Source organism: Loxodonta africana, chromosome 7 (genome assembly GCF_030014295.1).
Source record: "Loxodonta africana isolate mLoxAfr1 chromosome 7, mLoxAfr1.hap2, whole genome shotgun sequence".
In the NCBI taxonomy this organism is placed as follows: Eukaryota; Metazoa; Chordata; class Mammalia; order Proboscidea; family Elephantidae; genus Loxodonta; species Loxodonta africana.
The window spans coordinates 13,356,208-13,376,893 of NC_087348.1; the positions used below are offsets into that span (position 1 = coordinate 13,356,208).

Here is a 20,686-nt window from a genome sequence, read left to right on the forward strand (position 1 = left end):
CAGGAGGCTTAGGACCGGAGAGTTGAATGAGTTCCTTAAGGTCACACAGCCAGTGGGTAGCAGAACTGGATTCGGATGCCCAGTGCTCTCTCTCCATCCCTCTCTCCTATACCTGGATTCCCACTAGTTACCTCCTTCCTCCCTAAACATTTCTGGGAGCTGTTTCACATTATGTTGCATCCCTGAGACCCCTTCCCCCACCAAAAGTCCAGGTCAAGGATCTGAATGCCAAGATGGGAGATACCTAGACCCTGCAGCCTTCATTGTTCCAAGCCTCAGGTAGGAGGGTATCAGGACAGGGCAGGTACCCTTGCCTGTAAAGATGCCTGTGACTTGGGGAGTAGAGTTGAGTCATCAGCATGAGCAACTCTTAAGTGCTTAGAGATTCTCGAACGTAATGTAGCGCACTGTTCCGACCTCAGCTTCTTTGCAGCCCGTGTATTATTAATAACAATAAGATGCTGATTTCGGCCAAGGCACAACAAAGCATTATTCAGAGGAGTAACTAGTGGTCAAGGCCTGCACTTAATCATCACACGTCCCTGATCCTGCCCCTGCTCCCACTCCTGGCAGAGAGAAACCCTCCGTTTGAGCTTCTGCTTTCTGGGCTCCTGTGGCTCTGATGGATGTGATCGTTTTCGTGGCTGCCCGGGCAGCTCATAAGTTTTGGGATCATGGTGGGTAGGGAGGGTTGGCAGGTTCTGGGCTGACTCCTGGCTGGACACTCCTGGGCTCCCTGCTTAGAGCTGGTACCTGACCCTGTTCATCCTGAATGGCTTTGACTCTGATGACTGCCAAGTTCAGCAGCTCTCTGGGATGTGCAGGTGGCCTGTCTCCCTCTCCCCGCCTTTCGAGGCTGCAGACTGAAGCCAGGTGCATCAGGCCTCCCTAGGGATTGTGAAAGGTGAGGGTGGTGGTGGTGAGGGGAGTGTATGGCTGGGCAAAGGACACCCCCATCACCTCCATTAAATGCGGTGATGGATGTGCAACCTCAGTCAACTGCACAGCACTTTGTAAACTGCTCTGCACTGTACAAATGTGAGCCATTATTACCGAGGCCATGCTGTCTGCTGGGAGAGAGACCAGAGGTAGGGGAGGCACTAACGAGGACCTCATAGCTCACCAGACCTAGATCCCTGATGCACAGTCAAAGTCCTTATGGATCCCAACATGTCCCCATCCGGTTTCTTGCTGCAGCAGCTCCTGGACCATCCAGATAACCCTTTGTTCACTGTTGACTCTGCATCTCCTCTGAATTCTAAACCGTCTGTGTCCAGCCAGCCTCTGTGGCCCCTGCCAACCCTTTCTGCCTAGCTCACTTACGCATTATCTGTTTTTATTACAATCAAGGTTGAGGAGGCCTACTCATGCTAGGCCCCTATTTTCAGCTTCTTGTAACTTTCCAAAACAGTGCCCCTCAGGCCTACTGTTTCGCCAACCTTGTTCCCACCCCGCGAGGCCTGAGGGGTTGTGAGCCCTTCCACTGCTTTCTGAAGGACATGCTCGGAGAATGTCCAGAGGGCATGGGGGCAGGGCTGAGGCCCAGCTTTCCTGGGAAATGAGTGCCCAGCTCTCTTGCCCCTCCTTTTCCTTTCTTTCCTTTTCCCTACCCAGCTCATTTTCTTTTTCCTAATGTAAGGAATAAGCTGCTGCCCCCGTTCAGAGGTAGGTGGTCTGGAGGGAGGTTTTAGAATGGAGAGAGGGCAGGAAATTCAGTATGACAGCAAGGCCCAGAGCTTTGCTTGGCTGTTGGGGCTCAGAGTGTAGCTTATTTGTTTTCTGTTCCTTTCTTTCCGCCTCTGGCTCTTTCTCACTTTCTTGTGTGTGTTGGGGTCAGGGGAGGATGGGATAGGCACCAAAAATGTACCCCCTTCCCATCTCAAATGGCCCTGGGGCTTGGTGGGCTCTGCCCACTCGTAAATGCCCTCCTACCATCCCCTATTTCTATCTGCTCAGCATGTACGGGGCGGTGGGGGGGGGCGCTTCCTATGGAAACCTGTGACTCCGGCTTTCACTATTTTCTATCTTGAACGTCATTCTGCAGCCACCAAGGGATGGGGGGGGAGGAGTGGGGTGTGGTGCATAGTGCAGAATCAGGTGGGAGGAGGCAGGATCAGAATGGAAACTCAGGCAGCCATGGCCCCAACCACACTCAACATCACTGCTTTCTCTCTGGAATAGTGGTTGCACCCTCGTGAGCACCATAGACACGGGATCCTCGGCATGTCCTCGGGAATCTCACCCTCCTCTTCTTCCCACGTTCAATGCCCAACCTGCTTGGGGACCTTTAAGCAGGGTGAGCCTCTGTGTACCGAGGTGCTTTACTGAGATCAAGGGCTGGGCCAGCGGATTGTGGGAAGGAGCCCCAGGAAAGGCATATGAGCATGTGACAGGGTCCCTGGAGTGCTTGGAATAACTAGTGCAGGGCTCCAGTTGGCAAAGCTCTTAGGAGAGTGGGAACTCTTTTCCTGACTGCTCTTTATTTTGTGTTCACTCCATTTCTTTCTTCTCTTCCCTCCACCCTTAGAGTGACTTGTTTCAAGGGCTTAGCCCCGGTAGGGTGGGGCATGAGTCAGAGCAGTAGGGTTTGAGATTCCCTGCTGTGTGCTCTTAGGCAGGTATTTAACCTTTCAGAGGGGTGCTGAGGACTGTGAACGTGATTCAACATCGACCATACATTAGTTACCAGGATTAAAAGCACTTGGTAAGTAATTGCCTCCATGAACGACTGCCTCCTTTGCCATGAGACCAGAAGAACTGAATTGTGCCTGGCTCTCCTTGGAAACTCTGTGGGGCAGTTCTACTCTGTCCTATAGGGTCGCTATGAGCCAGAATCAACTCGACGGCACTGGGTCTGGTTTGGTTTTTTTTTTTACCATTACTGAACATTTTGGTCAATAGAAGAATTCTCACCAAAAGGGGGAAAATGTAGAACAAAATTTCAGATTCTCATGGAATCCAGACTTTCTGGAGCCGTTGAGGCGTGATGAACTCCAGGAACTATTGCCCTGAGATGATCTTTAAACTTTAAAACCAAACATATCCCCTGAAGTCATCTTTAAACCAAAGAACAGTATAGCTTAATTGGTAAAGAATGGCTGCCTTGATCATAGTAGGCTTTGAGAACTATCTATATGGATTCAAATTGACAACAGCAACTTGAGAGATGAGATAGGAAATGTAGGGGACAGTGACTTTATGTTAATGGGATAAGGGCAATTAGGAAAAGGAGCTTGAGAACAGTTGTACAACTTGAAGGATGGAATCAGTGTCACTGAGTTGTACATGTAAAAATTATTGAATTGGTATATGTTCTGCTGTGTATATTCTCAACAACAATAACAAAAAATAAAATAAAAATTTTTAAAAGCACTTGATAAGGAAAACAGTGGCCTGGGACCTGTGGGTGCCCAAAAGAGCCTGAAGACGGGGTAGCAGTCTAGGTTGGGAGGGTGTGGGTTGGTGGAACAACTTTGGAAGGGCGGGATATGGGGAGTGTATGTGCATCTGAGGGGGTAAGAGCAAGGGAATTCTGGGAGGAAGAGCTATGGGCACAGACTTCCAGGGCGTCCAGTGGCTGCTCTATATCCTGATCTGGGCTAGGGGCTCTGGGAGATACAGAGCAATGGGAAGACAGAATCTCATCCTGTTGTTCCTGCTGGTGGGCCAGGGCTACTCTCATGAAAAGGGAGCTGGACAGAGGGTCAGTTAATTGAGGTCACAGAAGGAAGAGATTGCTGTGAGCATCTGTCATTGGGGAAGACTTCCTGGAGAATGTGGGCTTATCTGGGGCCTTGGATGCTTTCATGTATTTGTTTAACACAGACCTCTCCAGCCCCTGCTGTGTACCAGACCTCGAGCCACAGAGTCTGGTGGTCTGGGGTCTTGGCCCTCCCAGTGGGCAAAAGAGCTAGAAAGAGCTCGTTATTAACCCACAATGCTGAATTGCTTTAGTTACAGGTGAGACATACAGGATGGGGTTAGGGAACGAATGTCTAGAGGGAACACTGGTGGTGCACTGGTTAAGAGGTCAGGCTGCTAACTAAAAGGTCGGCAGTTCGAATCCACCAGGCACTGCTTGGAAACCCTTTGAGGCCATTCTGCTCTGTCCTAGCTGTGAGTCGGAATTGACTCCATGGCAACGGGTTTGGTTTGTCTAGGGGACTTGAAGATAGAGAATGGAAGGAAGGGTGTTCCAGACAGAGGGAACTGCTTGTGCAAAACCTGACAGGTGTGGGTGTGGTTGGCCTGCCTGAGGACAGGAGAGAGTTGGGTGTGGCTGGGGCCGTGCGGCAGCACAATGTAGAATGCTGTCACATCCCTCAGCCCAGAAGGGAAGCAGCTGTAGCACAGTATTAAACCTCAGGCACAAATTGTTTTAATTCTGCAAAATATGGGTAATAATGGTCGAGGTTGTGGGATTCTGTGAAATCACACACATGAACTTCCTGGCACGGCATCTGCCACATCTTGCGTGCTCAGTTAAGATTAGTGCTCATTTGATCCTGACGGCACCCAGCAGGAGAGGCCAGGGGTGGTTGTCCTCATTTGAAGGCCCAGAACAGGCCTGACCCTGGGTCGTGTAGCTGACCAGGGACCAGGTCATCTGCCTCCAGGTCTAGCGCCTCAGAAGGACAGACAGAATGTAAGTAGATAAGAGACAAGCATGGAGAGAGAATTCCGGGCCAGAGGAAGTGCACGAATGCCTAGACCTTGTGGAGGGCACAGTGAGCTAGGCATCTGCTCGTGGCTGTGGGTGCATTTAGTCAGGGATGTCTCTGCCTGGGTGAGTCTCTGTGGCCCGTGTGTGTGTGTGTGTGTGTGTATGAGCAAGAGAGAGAGAGTGTAAGCCATGGTGTCCGTGTCGGGTAATTCTCCATGGCCTCTGTGTGTGTGTGTGTGTGTGTGTGTGTGTGGTCTGTGAGTGTGTGAGCTGTGATGTCCATGAAAGGGGTAATTATCCATAGCCCGTGTGTGTATGTGAGTGTGAGCTGTGGTGTCCGTGCCAGGGGTAATTCTCCATGGCCTCTGTGTGTGTATGAGTGTGAACTGTTAGTGTCTGTGCCCAAGGTGAGTCTGTGGTGTGTGCGTGTGTGTGTGTGTGAACCATCAGTGTCTGTGCCAAGAGTGAGTCTGGTGTGTATATCTGTGTATGAGTATGAACCATTGGCATCTGTGCCAGGGGTGAGTCTCCACGGCTCATGTGTATGAGCCATAGTGTCTGTGCCAGGGTGAGCCTGTGGCATGTACATGTGTGTGCATGTGTGTGTGAGTGTGTGAACCATTGGTATCTGTGCCAGGGTGTATGTGTGTGCCTATGGGTATGAGTGTGAACCATCAGTATTTGTGCCAGGGGTGACTCTCTATGATGTGTGTCTGTGTGCATATGTGTGTCAGTGTGAACCATAGGTATTTGCACCACGGGTGCATCTTTATGACGTATGTGTGTGTGCATGTGTGTGAACCATTGGTATTGATGCTGAAGGTGTGTCTCCATGGGGTGTGTGTACCTGTGCGTGTGAGTGTGTGAAGCATTGGTGTTTGTGCTGGCGGTGCATCTCCATGGTGCGTGTTTGTGAGTGTGTGAGCCATTGGTATCTGTGCTGGGGCTGCATCTCCATGGTGTGTGTGTGTGTACATGTGCGAGTCAGTGTGTGAATCATTGGTATTGGTGCTGGGGGTGCATCTCTGTGGTGTGTGCATGTGTGTGTGAGTGTGTGAACCATTGGTATTTGTGCCAGGGGAGCATCTCCATGGTGTGTATGTGTGTGTATGCGAACCATCGGTATCTGTGCAGGGGGTGCATCTCCCTGGTGTGTGTATGTACATGTGCGAGTGAGTGTGTGAACCATTGGTATGGGTGCCAAGGGTGCATCTCCGTGGTGTGTGTGCGTGTGTGTGTGAGTGTGCAAACCATTCGTACTGATGCCGGGGGTGCGCCTCCATGGTGTGTGTGTGTGCATGTGTATGTGAGCGTGTGAACAATTGGTATGGATGCCAAGGGTGCATCTCTGTGGTGTGTGTGTGTGTATATGTGTGTGTGAGCGTGTGAACCATTGGTATTGGTGCCGAGGGTGCGTCTCCATGATGTGTGTGTGTATATGTGTGTGTGAGTGTGTGAACCATTGGTATCAGTGCCAGGGGTGCATCTCCATGGTGTGAATGTGTGAATGAGCCATGGGTGTTCGTGTCTGTGGCCTGTGCATGTGTATCTGCTCCCCCCTGGCTCCCTTCCTTCCCCGCCCCGGGCAGCTGGTGAACCGGCCCTCAGAAGTTCATTCCCTCTCTGGCAGCTCCCCGGGGCATCCCAGCAGCCAGCAGCCCTGTTTGATTCTGTTCATCCATAAATCATGGCTCACTGAGGAGATGAGAGGGAGCTGGGAGTGAGGGCAGAGCCTGGGCAAGGGACAGGTCAGGTCTGCAGTTCACACCTGAGGCCCAGCCTGGCTTCTGGCTGTCGCCCCCATGTCCCTGGGACTCAGCCCTCCCCATCCCATGCCAGGTACTCACTGACGCCTGCTCTCAAATCCCGGCCAGATCCCAGGGTACCAGGCTGGGGGTGCAAGAGCTGAGTAAGACATGACCCCTGGCCTCTGTTCAGTGGAGAAAACTCGGTGTGTAGACAGTTTAATATTTCATTCAACGCGGAGTGCTAACTCTGTGCCCCAAATATCTCTAATATAGGCGGTAATGTTATGATAATAAAACCCCCCCAAAAATTCCTGTCAAGCCAATTCCGACTCATAGCAACCCTATAGGACAGGGTAGAACTGCCCCATAGAGTTTCCAGGGAGCACCTGGTGGATTTGAACTGCCGACCTCTTGGTTAGCAGGCGTAGCACTTTACTACACCACCAGGGCTATAATAGCTAGCATTTATTGCCTGCTTTTACTGTGCCAGGCACTGTTCTAAGCGCATTATATGTGCTAATTCCTAAACCTCACACTACAGGCAGCCCCTGGATAGCGAATGTCCAACTTACGTACAGCCCGTAGTTAGGAACCAACCCCCATTAAGTCTACTATATGAAAAATTTGAGGTACATACATTGGTTCATAATAACATTACTATTACTGTATCATTACATTAAAGAGACATTAGTGATCTGGAAGTGTTTCTTTGATGTTTCTTATGCACAGAAAAGTACAGTATATACTATTTACTAAGATAAACAATTGACTGACGTTAGATACAAACCATACCTGTCACAACTTAGGTACAAATTCGACTTAAAGATAGACTTAAGAATAGAACTTGTCCGTAACCCAGGGACTGTACTATTGTCAGCCCCTGTCTGCAGATGGGGAAACCCAGGCATGCAGACATTAGGTCACACGGCTTAGAAGTCTTGGAGCCAGGATTTGAGTCCAGTCTGCCTGGCTCCAGAGCCCTGCACCTACTCACTCTACTTCCAAAGAAAGGTGCAGGCACAGGTTGGTGGGAGCTTGAAGGCAGGAGGAATTTGTTCCTGCTGGGGAGATTCAGGAGGGCTTCATAGAGGAGGTGCTTTTGAGCTGGATCTGAAAAAGTCAAGAGTTCGCCAGACAAAGATGGGCATGAGGGAAGAAGGGAAGGAGTCCTGGTGTGTGTGTATGTGTAGGTAAGTGCATAAAAGGGAGATGCTCCCCAATTCCGTCACCACAGCCTCTCCCATCTCTTCTCTTCCATCTTGTTTGGGGGACAAATGAGAACATATGCAAGCATTTATCTTTCAACAAATATTTACTGTGCACCGCCTGTGTGTCAGGCACACAGCTTGTCACGGGAGATACCAGAGTGAGCAAAGTAGATACAGACCCTGCTGTGATAGAGCCTGAAGCCTGGCACACAGTACCAAAAACCGAAAACCAAGCCCAGTACCGTCATGTAGGCACTTAATAAATGGTAGTTTGTGATTATCATTGAGACATTGGTGGCTCAGTGGTAGAATTCTCATCTTTCATATGGGAGACCCAGGTTTGATTCCCAGATAGTACACTCCATCTCTCGGTGGAGGCCTGCATCTTGCTATGACACCAAAGAGATTTCAGTAGAGTTTCCAGACTAAGGCGGGTCAGGAAGAAAGACCTGGTAATGTACTTCAGAAAATCAGCTAGTGAAAAGTCTACTGTCTGATCTACAGCGGCTCATGGGGATGGCACGGGCACGGGACCGTGCAGAACTTCATTTCATTGTGCGTGGCACTGCCATGAGTTGGGGGCCAACCTGATGGCACCTAACAACAACACCATCATCATTATTCCTGGACGTCTAGGATTCTCCTCATTCATTCTTTCAACAAGCATTTATGGAACACTCACTATGTGTTCTGGAGTGACCAAGAAACCAAGCCTTCATGGAGCCAGTATTCTAGAGGGAAGACTACAAGGGCATGTTGTTTGCCCCCAGAGGCTGACCGTGGGAAGGCCACGTCCTCGGACGTACAGGCTTTCCTCTGAGATCTCCTTGGGGGTGGGTAGCGCAGTCAGGAGCACAGGTTCTGCCCGCAGGCCCTGGCACACCCCACAGGGCTCAATTGGATCATAATTAATCCTGAGCTCTAATGAGCTACGTGTCCACTGCAGGCCTGGGCAGAGGGGCACCAACTTGCCTGAGCTCACACCTCACTCCCAGCCCAGCTCCTGGCCCACCTCCCTCCCAGATCCCCTATTGTTAGCTGTCTGCCCTTGTCTGTGCCTCACCCCTTGGGACCCAAGGAGAGGTCTTGGAATTCAACCCTGTCAAAAGGCTGACTGGAGCTGTGATGTTTTCTTTCCCCAAATGTGAATATGCTGACGATAAGGGGACCTGAAACCATGCATGTCATCTGAGGAAGGGTTGGGAAGGCTAGGGCAGCTTTGCCTGGAGAAGACTTGAAGGAGACATGAGAGCTGTCGGCAAGGATTTGGAGGCCTGTCATGTGGCAGAGGGAGCCAGCTTGTTCCTGGCAGCTCTGGAGGGCAGGCTTAGGACCATGGGGGAAAGTTCTAGGCAGACAGATTTGGCTCCAAGCAAGGCATGGCAGCCCTCCCTAACAACGCCTGTCCATGGGACCCACCTCCTGCAGAAGGAGCTTCTTGTCACTAACAGGGCTGCCCAAGGGGTTTTGTGCACCAGTGGGTTTGACTCCATGACTCCCGAGATCCTTCCAGCTGGAGACACAGTGACTCCATAATCTGGGAATGGCTTCACTCTGGCTGCCAGGCAGGCACACGCGTGCGCCCTTGATTACAACATCACTTGAGGGGATGCTGGCCGAGAACATGGTGTCACTTTTATTCACAACATCAATGCAATTTGCAGTGGCAAGCGCCGGTTTCACCTGGCCCCAAGGGCTGTCTGAGGGGCCTGAGGGTCTCTCAGGGTGGTGGTGGATCAACTGCCTGGGAAATGACAGTATCCACTCATGCTGCAGAGGGCCCTAGGGTCACCAAGTCCAAGGGGGGTTCAGATTTTTCTTAGCAACACATCCCTTTCTTTAAATGGAATTTTCTGCAAAAGTCCAAGATGTGGAACAGAGGGAACCGATGCTGCTCTGGGTGAAGACAACATGGGGAAATCACATCCTCAGCTGCTCAGCACCCCTCTGCGTAGCCCCTGAGAGATTCCTGGGAACCCTAAGAGTTCCGAAGAGCACACTTGGAAAACTACCAACTGCCCACCTCTGTCCTGACAGTGGTGTGGTGGCAGAGTGTGGACTCTGAGCAAGACTGCCTGGGTTCAAACCCTGGCTCCACCACTTACTGGCTGAATGACCTTGGATAAGGTATTTGATCCCTCTGTGCCTCAGTTTGCCCATCTGTAAAATGGGGGACAATCATCACACCTACCTGAGAGGGTTGTTGTGAGGATTAAGCCTTTACTGCATGTCAGAGCGAGGAAGGATCAGCCCTTCTACCAATGAAGACACTGAGGTCCCAAGAAATTGCATTTTTTGTCCGTGGCAGCCTAGTTCTCCAGTGCCCGTTCTACCATGTCCACAGAATGCTAGTTCCTTAAGATGGGTGTTCCCTCTGCTCTCTGGCTATGGGCCCACTGGCTCTGGGCTCAACAGGCTCTGCCCCCAAGGGCTGTCCAGCTGCAGCAGGAGTTGAGGGGTGGGTTTAGGGGATAGACACCTTTTTGACAAAGAGAGAGGGGGTGGAGCTCCAGGGAGTTGACCCCTTGGAGAATTTCTCCATGGCCAAGCGGTATGTGGAGGGTGGGACGTGTGTATGGAGAGGGCACCATGGCAGAGCAACCTACCTGGAGGCTGGCAGTGACCTCCAGCTGGCTCCTACCATAGCTGCCAGATCATAAGCTAGTTAATAAGGCTGTCCCTACTCTGCTCAAAAACCTTCCATGGCTCCCATGGCCTGTAACACAAATAAATCCCTCTGCCTGAGAGACTCACCCCTTCCCCGTCAGGCCCCACTCTTCTTCCCAGCCCAGTTCACCCCCTGTGCCCTCAAATCCAGCTCCTCAAACAGCGTGCCCTTTCTTCCTGCCTCCTTTGCTCCTGCTGTTCCCTCTGGCCAGAATGTCCTACCCTGACCCTACCCCCTAGACCATGGGGAACACCACCTCCTCAGGGAAGCCTTCCCAGATAGCTCCCCTAGCCCCAACCACTTCTTCCCTTGTGTTCTCACAGCCCTTGATTTACACCTGTGATAAAACCAGCACCAACAGCCATAAGAATAGTGTCCAACAACCGTGTGAGGCAGGTATTATTATGTTCACTTTCCCCTAAAGGAGGAAACGAAGACACTGAATGGTTAAGACACCTGTCCAAGATCACATAGCTGTTAAGGGGCAGAGCCTGAGCTCATACTTGGGTCTTTTGGAGTCTGGAACCCCCCGGCTAGAGGTCTTGCCGTTCACCAGCTCTGGGGCCCCTGGCATGCTAGGAGATAATTAGCTGAATTCATACCTGTCTTCCTCATACGAGTGACAGTTCCTCGAGGGCAAGGCCTGTTTCCCCCATGCCTCATAGTAGATTCTTGATAGATAGCGGTTACAGAAAGCTCAGCACAAGAATGGAGTTCGCTTGATTTTTAAAGTGATTTCGACAAAGAAAGGTATGGGGTGCCTGCTTCCCCAGACCACACAGCACTCCCAGGCTCTCCCTGTGGGGCAGGACAGCCTCCTGTGGGGGTCCCTGGAAAAAGTGTAGGCACCATGCCAGCAGGGCCCATTCGCCCATCACTTCATCCCAGGCCTGTGCCCTGGGGCCCTTCCAGAGTACCTGCAGTATTATGGCTGTCACATGGCCCTGTGTCCACTCCACTGGGACACCAGCACATTAAGGATCCAGTCCCCTGATGTGTGAGAGCCCTGGCAAGTGTCCCTCCAGCCTTGCAGAGCTGTGCTCCTCAAACCAAGATGGTGGTAGTGGAGGGTGTTGGCATGTGGCCCAGGCTGGAGCTCCTGGGTGCTATGGGCCGGGAGGTTGACAGCGAACCTGGTGCAGGGGCTTCCTGGGGGCAAAGGCTGTGAACCTGGTACAGGTGAGGCCAAGGTGGATCAGTGGGATGGACAAGGGTGGTCTTCCCCACAACTGGGAGGCTCAGGAAGTTAGGAAGGGGGAGGTGAGTCCCAAGCAGGATTCTAGGGAGAGCCGGGAGGAGTCCGGCTGCCTGGAGCACCAGCGCAGTGGTAGAAGGAAGCCAAGAAGGCCCTGAGAAATGAGGCCCCCCTGGCAAAGCTAGAGAGGCTGGGGAAAGGAAAGAGCGGCAGAAACTAAAACTGCAGGAACCAGGACCAGACAGCTATTGTCAATTCTTAATTACTGCCACCACCGGCACCAAAAGGCCCACAGGCTCGTCTGTAAATAAACATCGTCTCCTTGACTTTGGGCCGCACCCCAGTGCACATATATTTACAGTGCTCGTGTGATCTGTACCTTCCTTGCTCTGCTCACTCGCCCACGTGATAGCTCCTGGGCTTTCTTTACGTTTGGTTTGGGCTAATGTTTACAACCACCTGTGAAGAGGCCAGGGGAACAGGTATAATCCTCATTTTACAGGGGAGAAAATTGGATAATTAGGTGACTCTTCCAAAGCCACACAGCCAGGAAGAGGCAGGATTTGGACAGAAACCTGGGACTTTCCTTCCAGGGCAGGGCTCATCTTGTGAGGGGCATTGAGGTTTCCACTCTGGAAGCATGTGGAATGGTAGCTGCCAGGCGGTCCCTGTGGAGATGTAAGGCCAATGCGAGCAGTGCAGGCCGGGCTGCAGCGAATGGGTGGGAGAACTTCAGAAGGGCTATGGGATGAGAGGGCAGGGGTGCCGAGGCCAGCAGGTGGGCTAAAGGGGACAAAGAGCAATGGCTAGTTTGGAGGGATTGGAAGGGCCAGGGAGGCCCCGGGGGGCTGAAAGGCACATTTGACCGCTCATTTTTAGGGTGTTAAATTGGGGGATGGTACGGATCCCATGGACTCACACAGGGCCTGTGCAGGTAGTAACGGAGAGAAAGAGACATCCACTAGTGTAATTCCTCCTCCAAAGGGAAGGGACTTCCCAAAGTCAGCCAACAAGCCAGAGTTGGGAGAACCTAGGACTCCAGCTCCCAGGGCGTGCCCTGCCCTCTACTCTGCTGCACTGGGCTGGACCCAGGGCACTGGCCTATCCCCGGTGCTGGGGCCAGATGGAGGAGAAGTGTGGCTATTCTGGGTGGCTCTGGGTTGAGGGATGGTGGCTGGCTCTGGCCAATCAGGGTCTGACCTGTGCCTATCCTCCCCAGGGGCGCCCACCCGTGACGTCCTGCTGGTCTCTGCCATCATCACCATCAGCCTTAGCGTCACTGTCGTCCTCTGCGGCCTCTGCCACTGGTGTCAGCGCAAACTGGTGAGGCTCCCTGGGACCCCCTGGGGGCGGGGCATGGCCTTGCACCCCGCCCACCAACAACCACAGGCTTGTGAATGTATCCTAGCGCACACACAGGTGACCCACCTGCCCGCAAAGTCAGGCACATTTGCGTTGAGGTTCACACCACCTGTACACGCACTGCGTTTGCCTGAGGGTTGGCGTGCCCACCCGGAGCCACACACCTTGGGACATTCGTGGACAGACACGAGTCTCACAGGCGTTCGCACGGGCGCAACTACACACCTGCCTGCCTCACGCATAAAGACCTGCAGGCACACACGCGCAGACTGAAAATCGAGCCGCAACCTGAAAATCGAGCCGCCACCTCGGCGCCCGCCCCTGCTCCCCGCCCCTCCCCTCCGGGCCGCGGGAGACTGGGCGTGGCCGAGCAGCGAGTCCCGCCAATGGGGAGCCGCCGCCGCCCGCCCCGCCCCCGCCGCCCGCACATCCATCCTGGGTCTCGGGGTTTGTACAAGCACAAACGGCTTCTTTTCATTTTTAACGAGGGCTGGGGAATTAACGAGCAGGATTAGACCATCAATAAGTAACGAGACCGTCAGGAGGGGCATTAATCAGCCGAGGGCAGCTGGAGCGGGAGCAGGGTTGAGCTCCCCGGGGGTGCCACGAGCCCTGCCTCCTGCCCCCCTCATTCCCCAGCCCAGACGTGCTCTGGGGACCTTGGAGGCTGGTGGGGGGATGGAGGGCCCGGCGGTGAGTCCAGGCTAGGGGGAGACCGGCCGCTGACAGGTCCCCTCCACCAGCACCCCGAATCGAGAATGGTGGAAGGGGGACAAGGTGCCATCTCCCCTGTCACAGAAGGACCCTAAGGACCAGGAAGGAGGGCTGTGGCTGTGGCTTCATGCCCCTACTCCTAGGAGGAAGAGAAGGGGCAGATGCCCCTGGCAGAGGGTATTGGGGTCTTGAGAGTGGCACTATGGGCTGAGTCCAAAAGGACCATGTCCTGCGTGCCTCCTTCAGGAAAGGCAAACTCAGGAATCCGGAGCAGGACTCCTTGTCCTGGATGTCCGGCTTCAGGCAGCTCCTACCTCTGGGGAGGGGCCTCGGAGAAGGCCAGCTCTGTCCGTGTGTGAGCGTGTGCCCATGTTCGGGTGACCGGCCACTCCCCCGCAGGTGTGGAGCAGGGCTGACCGCCCTGCATTGTTCCTAGATCCCCTGTGTCTGCGTCTGTCTCGGAATTTCAGGGGTGGTGGTGGAGGGGGCTTGGCCACGTGCCTTCGTGTGTAACAGTCCTCGGAGGCTGTGGGCGTGGCCAAGAGCGCACTGCGGCCCTGTGCGGCTTGTTGCAAGCAGGTTGAGGCTGTCTGTCTGTATTTGAGGCTAGGGGGAGAAGGTTGTCTGAGCAGGCACTGCTGGTGGCCTTTGTGTGTGTGTGTGTGTGGGAGATCTTTGTGCTGAGTGTGTTGACTTTGAGGGTATTTCTGCAGTGTGTGTGCCCCACCCTCTGTGTGGGGGGGGGTCTGGAGGCAGACTGCATCCCTTCCCCCCCTCCACTCATCTCCACTCAGGACCAGACCCCAGAGACAGGAGCTCCAAGATGACAGCTCTATAGCAGGTAGGGCCTGCGTCAGCATAGGAAGTGCCCTGGGTAGCTGAAAGGGGCAGAACCAGCCCCCCATGCACACCCCCACCCCAGCCAGGGTCTTTTCCAGAGGCCTCTAGATTTGCTCCTATGGGCTGCTTTATATCTAGGCTGTCTCCTTGTTCCATGTGAGGGCTTTAAAATGCCTCCGCAAGTTGCTGGGCTCTCCTTGCCTGCCTGTCCCTTCAGCAGCAGTGACGTGATACTTTGACAGACCAGATCCCATTTCCAAACATTAATAACTTCCTTAATCTCCAGCTGGCTTTTTCCAGATCAGCCTGGCCACCCCCTTCCCTGATAGGCAGGCTGGAGGTGTTGGGCTCCTTTGGAGACACCTGAAATCCCTTGGACCCAGCCTGGGTTTCCTATTATTGCCTCATTCCCCCAAATGGAGTCCAGCCTGGTTCCTGTCCCCTATACTACCCTAGCTCCACTGTAGATTGGTAGTTGTGGCCTGAAGGGGAAGGTTCTCTAAGCTTTGGAATGAAGGAGGGTAGGCAGAAGTTTCCACAATGCCCTGGGTGAGCTCACGTGGTGGACCCCAGACCTGCCTGGCCTTGGGGAAGGGGCAGCTGACCAGCATCAGATGAGGGTGCTGACCGGGGTGAGTTCTCCTGCTGAGACTAGGATGAAGAGAAGAGTGAGGGGTAGGGGTGGAGGATTGCCCTCAGCAGGGCCTGCAGTGCTGGAGAGTACGAGGGCTTGGTTTCTGCCTGAGGGTCCTGCCTAAGACAGGGCTGCTGGCTACCACCAAGGAGCTCCAGCCACCATGGAGGGGCTCCAGCCACTGATCTTTCAAATGGGAACTAGGAATTGTTTGGGTCGTGAACTTAAGTATTGATGAGAGGGGTCATAGAGAGAGAGCTAGGATTCAGCTTCTTTGTATTTTCATTATTTAAAGTTCTCTGGGTCAGAGGCAATACTGGGGCTCAGACCCTAGGCATGTGGGACAATAGAAGGGACCTCCCAGTTGATGACTTTGGAGACCATGCAGGGCCTGCCTTTGTGGGACTCCATTCCAGGAGTGGGGGCTGGAAGAAGTAAAGAGAAAAATACCAGTATCTTGTGATGAGAGCGATGGAGGATGAGTGGCCCCTTGGCTCAGCAGGTGACACCACACCATTCTAGAGGAGGGAAGGGAGGCCAGAGAGGGGACAGAACTTGCCCAGGGGGACACTGGGAATGTTGGCAGAGCGGAAACCAGGACCCAGGTGTCCCTGAGACAGAGGGCGCTGGAGGGCCCTCCCCCACTCACGCACATCCTTCAGGGAGCTCCATCGCCAGGCTTTCTAGACAGGCGGCTCCCCGGCCTGAAGGGGCTGCAGCCAGCAGGAGCATGGGAAACGTGGCTGTGGCGGCTTTTATTTTGCTTTCGGGAGGATGGAATAATTGATTGTTGTGGCTGTGGTGTTGGTGCACATGATGGTATGTTGGGAAAACGTGTGCACGTGTGTCTGCATGTGTGTGTGCATGTGTGTGTGTGTGCACACGCGTGTGTCCATCCCCACTCAGCTGGGCAGGGGCAGGCCAGTGCCTGGTGGAAGAATGGGCTATCAGAGGGGCAGCCCCATCCCCCTACTGTCCGCATCAACCCTGGGTCTGGCCCAGGTCCGTGGCCCACGGGTGCACGTGAGGACACTTTGTGGAGGCCAGGAATGTTAATGGTGCCAGGCTCCGCACGAGCTAAATTTAGAAACCCAAACCGAGAAGGTGAATGGTGCTCACCTTCCCGGCCGCAAGCCCAATCACCACTGCAGCCTTGTCCCCTCCTCTAGCCAAGGACCTGGTGTGCCACCTCCCTGGCCTGCCTTGCCCCTGCCCCTCCTCATGCTGAGATGAGGAAGTCTGGGGGGCTGCCAAGGGGTCCAGAGCACCCGGTCCTCAGAGTCAGTGGGCCGCCTCTCCTGCTGATGCAGTCTTCCTAAAAGGGAGACTGCCCAGGCCCAGCCCTGCCTCACAGCCCCAGGGCACGGGGACCCACAGAGCCCCAGGCAGTGATGGACACAGCCCTGGGCTAGGACCGGGCATGGGGCCCTCTCCCCACCCCCGCAGCTCACGTCACTGGCCGCTGCCAACCTTGCCCTGCAGGATGCCACCCCCACCATCTGGGGGCGGTGACGTGGACAACGTGACGTGGCCAGGCGCCTGAGAGCCGTCTGTCCATGGCAGAGGGAGCTGTGTTTCTGGGAGCTGGGCCAGAGCCCCAGAGACAGGCCAGCAGGAGGGGCCCATCCTGGGGGACAGGGGTGAGTGCAGGTTGAGGGCGCGGGGTAGGTCCTTGAGCCTGATGGGGCCTGGGACCTCCCAGGCAGGGAGCAGGTCTCGATGGGACTGGTATCCCACGATGGTGGTATCCTCACACATGGATCCCAGGACCTTGTTGCCTAGTGGGCTCCCATCTACTCCTTTTCCTGCTGAGGCCACCTTTCTGGGAGGCAGGGAGGGCACAACCTGGCCCCAGGAGTGACCCTGGTGCTGTCTCCACAGGGCAAACGCTACAAGAATTCCCTGGAGACTGTGGGCACGCCAGACTCGGGGCGTGGGCGCAGCGAGAAGAAGGCAATCAAGTAGGTGCCAGGTTGTGGGGGGGGGGCACGCAGGCAGCCCAGGTGGGAGGAGCCCCCCCCACAGACCCAGCCACACACACATTCAGTGTCCCCTCACACCAGATGCCGTGCTGTCTACCCTCCCTACATATACAACTCCTCAGGGTGGCCCCAGGGCTCCACCTTTCTGCCTGTGCTCCCAGGCCCTCAGAAGGTTCCGAAGACCCCAGCTCTTCTCTCTGGCTGCTCTCTCTCACCCCCAGCAGGGTCGGCCTCCCACCTCAACCCCCAGTTGCTGGTTTCGCCACACCTGGCCCTGCACATCCACTCCTCCATGTCGCACACACTGTCACCAGCCACCAACTCAGCTCCCCTGGACCTCCAGATTCCTCCCCTAAGCCCCTGCCCCTGGGTTGTGCCCTCTCCCAGTGGGTCCAGGCTTTCTGCTCAGACTCCCACATTCTGTGGGCGACATGGAAGGGAAGGCAGACAGAAACCCAGGATCCGCAGGCCTGGCACTGGGCCACTCTGGGGAAGGGCCAATGGAGAGATTTTCCTTCCTCCCTGTCACTCCACCCCCCACCTCATGTCTTGCTGCCTCTGACTTGCCCAGGCTTCCCCATTTTGTCCTGAGAGCCCCCCTCAAGAGGCAGGCCTGCCTTCCGACTATAGACCATCTCGGCTGGCTCACTGTTAAGGGTCATTGGGGGATACGAGGAGACAAGCTCCCCCTGGCTGGGGCACTGGGAACCCTGATGTCCTGTGTCCACTTCTCTTAAGGCCTCTGTGCCTGCTGAACAGTGGCCCCAGCCCCTTCCTCTCTACTGAGCTCAGGCCTTCACTGGGAGACTGGCCGACCCAGGTAGTGATGGGTGACCCTCCATCTTAGCCTGGGATCAAGCCTGCTAGCCAAGGGGCTGCTGCCCAGAAGCGGAGCCCCCAGTCCTCCCTGCTGCACCCTCCCCTGTTTCAACTCAAGGCCCCCAATCACCCTCCCCAACCCCTTTCTTTCTGCTCCCATCCCACAGCCTGGCCTCCTCTCCCTTCCCCTCATCCATTTTTCTCCCTTCCTTCCTCTTCCTCTCTTCCTGCCTTCACTTCTTCCTCCCTCCCAACTGTGTCCCTGAAGAGCCCTCCCACTCCGACCCCCTCTCTTTTTTCATCTCTTGCTCTTATTTCATCTCTTGCTCTGACCCTGTTTTGGATGGGCCTTCACAGAAGCTGTGTGTGTGTGTCCATGGGGGGGCGGGTAAGTGGAGGGGTGGGGGGCGGGCTGAGGCTGAAGTTGGGTGGTGAGGAGGAGGCTGGGAGGTGGCTGCGCTCTGCGAGAGGCCGCAAAGAGCCTTTGAAGCTGGGCTTGGTTGCATACTCTCCAGTCTTCAAAGCCTGAGAGCTGGCAGGTCTCAGGGGCTGGTGCTAGCACGGGCCCCAGGCTTTCTGAAAGTGGGAAGACCACGTGGTGGCACGCCCTGAACTGAGTTTGCAGCCCCAGGGCGGGGCAGGGGGCTTGTCTCTGCAGGATGACCATAGCCTTTCTGCATAGGGGTGCTTGTGGCAGGGCCAGGAGTACTGGAGACAGGAGACAGGATTCCCAACAAGGAAGGCAGCAGGAGGGCATCGGGCATCAGCTTCTGCCAGGCTGGGCCAGTGCCCTTGAGGGCTCTCTAAAACAAAGTAAGGCCTGGCCAGCCCACCTCTCTGGGACCCTACAGCCCCACCACCCACAATCCTAGCCTGTTCCCCACCCTGCCCTCCCTGTTATCAGAACCTCTGCCCCGCAGGGAAGGAAGCCACCATTCATGCCTACCTTTCCCTGGGTTCCCAGGCCTTTGCCTCATGCCAGGGAAGAGCAGAAAGGGCCCAGGCCAGTTGAGGGGCAGGCAACAGGGCTGACCTACTGCCTAGTCACCTCATGGGCTTGGGGCCTCCTCCAAAGGGTCATCTCATCAAATATTCTGGAAACCTACGAGCTCTAGCATTGCTTCTCAAACTGCATTCTGCGATTAATTAATAGGTGTCTTGTGTCCACGATTAATTAACAGATGTCCTGTGAGTAAGGGTTGTGTGGCCAACTAAGTGTGGGAAACACTGCACCCTATATCTCCCTCTTGGAGATACGAGATCATCACTGGCACATGAAAGGCTCTGAGAAGTCCTGCATAAAGGGAGTGATGTTTCCTGGACTTAAAGGTCCTCTTTTTCCAGTGCTGGCAGGGGACAACCTGAGGGACACCGAACTCCTCGGAACATGGGGTGGGAAACCAGCCTGGCAGCAATGGTCAGATGGAGCTCATTCTCCAGGATCTAGGGTCTGATGTCCCTTGATTATGGAGATCTGGGAAGGAAGCTTTCCAACTGCTCCATCTCTGTTACACCTGACTCGGAGGACTCACCCATAGTCGCTGTGTGATGCCCTGCTTTGGGGGCAGAGGGCATCTCTGGGGTAAATGGGGTCTTCTGTTGAGGGAGCAGGTTCCCCTGGGGTCTCCCAGGGAGGAGTTTTGGCTCCTGAGGGCCTTTCCTGCCTCTCCCACCCCTGGTCCCTACTGGCCCTCTGAGTTGGCTTGTGCCCAGAGTCCCCTGTGAGACATTGCCAAGGTGCACTCCAGACAGACAGAGACTTGGGCCTGGTCCAGTCTCCTCTGGGCCTGTGGCAGCAGCTCAGATTCTCTCCTTCCTTCTCTCCTTTGCTTCTGAGTCTAAGGTTGCGAACCAAGAGAAAGGTCAATCTCTTGGGGGAGAGAGGCTGGCCCCAGCACAAGACCATGTGCGCTTGATCCTCAGAGGACATGCCTCTCCACAGTGCCCTCACCTTGACCTTGAGCAGCCTCAGGACACCCCCAGGCCCACCCCAACCCTCCTCCTCAGAGCCCTTCCCCTGGAAGCATTCCTGATGGTCCAGGCATGACTCCCTTCTGGATGCCCCTTGGCCTGGGGACTGACTGCCCCTGTGGATCCTCTCCTTGTACTCCTAGCCCTGCTCCTTGGGGCCCCAGGGACCTGGCAAGCTGGGGGAGCCCCTTGTCCTGCCCTTCTCTGGGCAAGAGGACTCCCTGAGTTTCTGGGCCATGCGTTCTGCCAGCTGAGGCTTCTGCCGCCCTCCCCATGTGAAAGTCCCCACATCTGAGCATGCCTGCTTCTTCAGCACATGTTATGGAGAAGGAGGGGGTGGGGAGCCTGGCTGGAGAGGGTCCATTCCAAACCCAGCAGCTCCACCTTGGAAAGGGACAGAGGCACAGCGGTGTGGTAGGGGGGTGGGTGGGAACGTCCTCAGTGTCCCCAGGCCAGGTACATGCTGGGAGGAGACAGGGGGACTGGGCAGGCTAGGAGTTGGCAGGTCCATCTTGTCACCAAATGCCTGAGCTGAGCCTACCCATCATCCCTGAGAAGGGCAGCCACCCCCGACAGGCCCCAAAACAAAGGACTGAGGGACCACCGGTCAGCCTGAGGCCCTTCCAAGCACAGGCCCTCAGCAAGGAAGCTAGCGAAGGAGGCCTGGAGGTGTTTCCTTTTCTGCGGCTGTGGGAGGACCAGCCAGCACGTTTGGAATGAGTGGAGAGGGGCTTCAGCTCAGCTGAGGTCCCCCCAGTCTCACCTGAAGCCTGTACACCAGTGGGGGGTGGGGGGAATGAGGAGGTCAGCGGGGACTGAAGGCCAACGGGAGGAGGAGAGGGATGGGCAGGAGAGAAGACTGGAGAGGGGATGATCCTAAGC

At 55.0% G+C, this 20,686-nt stretch overlaps 1 protein-coding gene across 2 annotated transcripts in view; it reads left to right on the forward strand.

Annotated features, from left to right (window-relative positions):
• The window catches only part of SYT7 (synaptotagmin 7), a 64,035-nt gene that overhangs the window by 13,875 nt on the left and 29,474 nt on the right, over positions 1–20,686 (forward strand). For both annotated transcript variants that reach the window (XM_064287956.1, XM_064287957.1), the window contains exons 2-3: positions 12,702–12,805; positions 16,914–16,993. In XM_064287956.1, coding sequence (XP_064144026.1) covers positions 12,702–12,805; positions 16,914–16,993 — 184 coding nt within the window. The remainder of the gene's footprint in view (positions 1–12,701; positions 12,806–16,913; positions 16,994–20,686) is intronic.